The sequence below is a fragment of the Vigna unguiculata genome, chromosome 9 (assembly GCF_037176805.1).
Source record: "Vigna unguiculata cultivar grain cowpea cultivar isolate G323 ecotype 2 chromosome 9, ASM3717680v1, whole genome shotgun sequence".
NCBI lineage: Eukaryota > Viridiplantae > Streptophyta > Magnoliopsida > Fabales > Fabaceae > Vigna > Vigna unguiculata.
Genome location: NC_140800.1, coordinates 24,596,952 through 24,601,547, shown reverse-complemented (window position 1 = coordinate 24,601,547; position 4,596 = coordinate 24,596,952). Strand labels below are relative to the sequence as shown.

General features: G+C 35.9%; 1 protein-coding gene across 1 annotated transcript; it reads left to right on the top strand.

Moving 5' to 3' along the window:
* Positions 1-1,009: 1,009 nt before the first annotated feature.
* On the top strand, positions 1,010-1,627 carry LOC114163560 (uncharacterized). Its single transcript, XM_028047866.2, has 2 exons — positions 1,010-1,234; positions 1,397-1,627. Exons 1-2 carry the CDS (start codon positions 1,010-1,012, stop codon positions 1,625-1,627), a joined length of 456 nt encoding a protein of 151 aa, XP_027903667.2.
* The last annotated feature ends 2,969 nt before the right edge of the window (positions 1,628-4,596 follow it).

Sequence of the window (4,596 nt, the reverse complement as noted above, 5' to 3'; positions counted from 1 at the left end):
TGCTAATCTATGTTTATTTGCTTTGTAGGTTAATTAGGAATAAGAAAGCAATGCTAGGTGGCACATTGTGATTGGGGAGCACAAATGATGTGGAGGAGAGAGTAAAGCAAAGGCATAAAGCATAAAGTAAAAGGCATGAAGCAAATGTACCTATGTACCTTTGGTCTCCTTTGTTTTTAGCACACTTTGGCCACTTTTTGGAGACATATGAGACACATTCTTTGTCTCCTTTTGTGCTAGAACGAAATTAGCCTTGCACACACCATAGTCAGCTCTTTTGTCTCTCATTTTTGTAACCTTATTTAACCTAGTTTCTAGAAGCTAGGGTTAGGTTTTTGTAGAGACATCCTTAGGTATCTTTTATTTGCTTAGAGGCCCCTAAACTCTTCTATATAAGGGGTGCTCCTAGACATGTAAAAGGGTTGAACATTTTGAAGTAAAAACACTCTTGTGTCTCAACCATTTGTGAGAGTTCCCTCCCTTGGGAGTGAATACTTTTAAGCCTTATCTTGCATAACAAGTGGCGGCACACATCCACTCATCTTCAAGGTTGCCATGGCTTCTAGCCTAGCCTTGTAGTGGCGTGCTTCTCACATTCTTTACCATTTCTTTCCTTTCCATTTTATGTTTTCTTCTTCCTTTAATTGTTCTTGGTTTTCTATGGTTTATGTGATTTCCATTTCCTTTTTGTTTTGAATCAATCCATTATATTCTTCTCTTGAGCTTTGTGAAAGGAACCTTCACATCTAGATAGCTTGCTATCTTAATGTCCAGTGGGGATTTCACTTAGCTTTCTTAATCAACTCACACCATATCCAATCATCTTAAAAAGGAACAAGATAATCCTTCATCAGCTTATCACCCTCAAACCGATGGCCAGTCTGAGAGGACAATTCAGTCATTAGAGGATTTGTTGAGAACATGCATACTAGACCACTTGGGTGCTTGGGATGAGGTACTGCCCTTGATAGAGTTCACCTACAACAACAGTTTTCATGCGAGCATCGACATGGCACCGTACGAGGCTCTTTATGGCAGAAGGTATAGGACTCCTCTCTGTTGGTATCAAGATGGGAAGGCAGCGCTTGTTGGACCAGAGTTATTTGGGCAAACTACCGAGAAAGTGAGGATGGTGAGGAACAGAATGCAAGCTTCTCAGAGTAGGCAGAAGGCTTACACTGACCGTAGGAGGAGACCTTTAGAGTTTGCGGCTGGGGATCATGCGTTCTTGAGGGTGACCCGAACCACGGGCGTGGGAAGGGCTCTCTACTAAAAAAAGCTTTCGCCCAAGTTTCTTGGTCCCTATCAGATCACGAGGAGGATTGGGTCGGTGGCTTACGAGGTAGCTTTACCCCCTTAGTTGGCAAACCTTCATCCGGTGTTTCACGTCTCACAGCTGAGAAAGTATGTGTTCGATCCAGCTCATGTATTGGAAGCCGAGGATATACAGATCAGAGAGGACCTCACGGTGGAAGTGCCACCTATTGCTTTAGAGGATAGCAAAGTTGAGGAACGCCGAGGAAAAGCAGTCAATCTTGTCAAAGTCATCTGGGATCGGAGGATAGATGATTTGACTTGGGAGTTGGAGGAGGATATGAGGAAATCACACCCACATCTGTTTACCTAGTAAGTTGTCATTTTTCGAGGTCGAAAATTTTTGTTTTTGGGGGGAATGTAAGGCCCAATTGTTTCTGCCCCTTTATTTTATAGGTTGTCCAATCTTATGGGACTAAGGGGGGTTGGCCCAATTCGATTTCTGACCTAAAATGCCCAAACCCTAACTTGTGCTCACTTTTCATAAAAATAGATCCCTCACTTTTCTTTGAGCTGCTGCTGCCGCCTCTGCTAGGGTTCCATAGTGTGTCCAGTCTCACGTTCAACTTGATCGTTTTGGTTCACGTAAGTAATCCCAACCCACACTTTTCTATCTCTGGTCCTGTTTCCGTGTGTAGTGTTAGAGCTTCGGTATTAAACACCCTCTGTTCATTTTTACAACTCCGTAATCTTCTCCTAGGGTTGTGGTGTTCCGTTGTTCGGTGTCGAGGTCTTAAAACTAGCTCATTCCAAGTAAGGGAAGCTAGGGATTTTTTTTTCAAGTCTATTTCTTGTATGGGTTGTCACTGTTTTATGTTTTGTATTAGTATGGTGCCTTTGTGAAATGTTAAATGCATGCATACTGTTGTTTGGGGTCTGGTTGGATGACTATGCAGGGTGATCAGTGACGAGACCTGTCTGTCTCGCCCAGGCAACCGGGCCTCGCCCAGGCGAGACTTGCAGAGACAGACCCAAACTCGCGCTCGAGCTCTCGCTCAGGCGGAGAGCTTTCGTTTGAGCGAGACACTATCTCGCTCAGGCCAAAGAGGCTCGCCTAAGCGAGGACGAGTGGGGGTTTGAGGTTTGTGCTGTAGGCATAGCTTATGCGAGGAATCCTTTCTTTTGAGCGAGGGAAATGCTCCCCCAGGCGGGTAGGTGCTCGCTTAAGCGAGAATCCGTGGGCCTCGCAGGGTTCCCTAATGACAGTCTCACCTAAGCGAGACCCTGTGGCTTGAGCGAGACTGGCACGAGATTTCTTTATGCAATTATACCTTTTATGTTGTTGGGGCCTTAATTGTATGTTTGGCTTGTTATGCTTTACCTTGGGTATGAACTGTATGAATTGAGTGACCTTGTATGAGGGAGAGGGAATTATGATTCATGAGTTTTAATATGAGTTGAGCATGTTGATTGTATGAGGTGATTCATGGAATTTGAAACGATGGGTATGGTATGGCTTTGACATGAGATATGAGGGAATGTGGATCAATGAATGTGGCATGGTGTTGGTAGGGAATACACTCCTACATTGGTAATTTGTGAAGGATGAGTGGGATGGATTCAATATGAAACACAAGTGAGAATGGAATTGTGAAGGTTGACGTGATATATATAAATATATGTATATACCTGTGCATGTTAAATAGTATTGGTTTGATTATGATTGGTATGTGTCAGTGTGTAATTCCTTGGAGCCTCTAAGTGAGACTTACAGGGTCGCACTTCAGTGGTCGAGACGTAATTCCATGGCTCCTGTTAGTGGGTGATCATGGTGGTGCCCCATCTTTTGGGGCCACAGCCCATTTATTTGCGGTCCTTTACACTTCCAACTTCATTTCAGTTAAATTTCTGTATCTGTTTAGTTTGATATCGTTGTATGCCTTGGTTTATCGTAAGGCGGATTGTGGAAACTCTAAGACTGCGCTACTTACTATTTTGTTGTGACATTTCCTTCGATTACGGCTATTAATTAAATGGGGTGTTACAGAAACATTGAGAAGTATTCAACCATAAATACATATTTAAAAAAAATTAAATTAAAAATAGAAAAGATTATTATTTTTTATTAAATTTGATAACATTTTAAATGTTCTAATTGAAATATTGTACTACAAGAAAGTCCTAATTACTTATGATTGAATAATTATTTAAAAGAAATTATTATAGAGGTGATTAAGCGTATATATTAGTTTTTAAAATGCTATATTTGATTTGTTCATTGTTAGGCTACGTCAATAATGTTTTAACCTAATTGTACTTCAATTGTGGTAAGTTAGATTACAACACATTCTTTTCAAATGTTAAAAAAGAAAAACAAAGTGGTGTATCATTTCATTTAAATTTTTATTTTTTATTACTTGAAAATAATTTGTAATTTTATCGATAATTAAGAAAATATTATTATAATAATGGTTGTGGTAATCATAATATATAAAACATATTCATAAAATAAAATAAAAAATACCAAATTTGATGTATCATTTAATTTAATTTTTTAATGTTTATTACTTGACGTTATTGCATTACATTGATTGAATTTAATGTTCTAGTTATATCTTTTATCTTTTTACATCTTTAAAAGAATAACTTGTTATATCTTGAAAGAAAAAGAAAATCTTTTATCATAAAAACATAATTTGATAAGTTTTAAATGATTTTTCATTGAAATTTTGTGCCATAGAAAAAAAAAAGGTAATAAAATATTACTAAAGTATCATTTTCTAAAATTTAAAAAATAGAATTAACTAAAAAGCTTATAGTATAATTATATTTCAAAAACGAGAAATATTTAAAAATAGATAAATATTTTAAGAATATTTTAAACTAAAAAATAAAAATAACATCAAGTTGTCTAAAATCTTAAGGGAGAAGTATTAAAAAAATAGAAAATTTAAAAATCTTAAAATAGAATTATATTAAAAAATGAGAAAAAAATTAAAAAATACAGAAGCATTTTCAAAGTATTTTAAATTCAAAATAAAGAAAAAGTATCTTTTTTAATTGTTTTGATAAATTTTTTTAGTTTCATAATTGAAATATAATATAACAAAAAAAAATAAAATAATGAAATATTAGTAAAATTATCATTGTCTAAAAATTAAAAAATATAAATATATAGAAACATTGAGAAATATTCAACTATAAATACATATTTAAAAAGGCATTTTAAATTGAAAATAGAAAAGATTATTATTTTTTATTAAATTTGATAACATTTTAAGTTTTCTAATTGAAATATTGTACTACAAGAAAATTCTAATTACTTAAAACTCACCAATTATT

Coding starts and splice junctions, on each gene's coding strand:
- LOC114163560 (XM_028047866.2), top strand. CDS start 1,010: ATGGCACCGTACGAGGCTCTTTATGGCAGAAGGTATAGGACTCCTCTC. Junction 1,235..1,396: donor GGGATCATGCGTTCTTGAGG/GTGACCCGAACC, acceptor CACGTCTCACAG/CTGAGAAAGTATGTGTTCGA.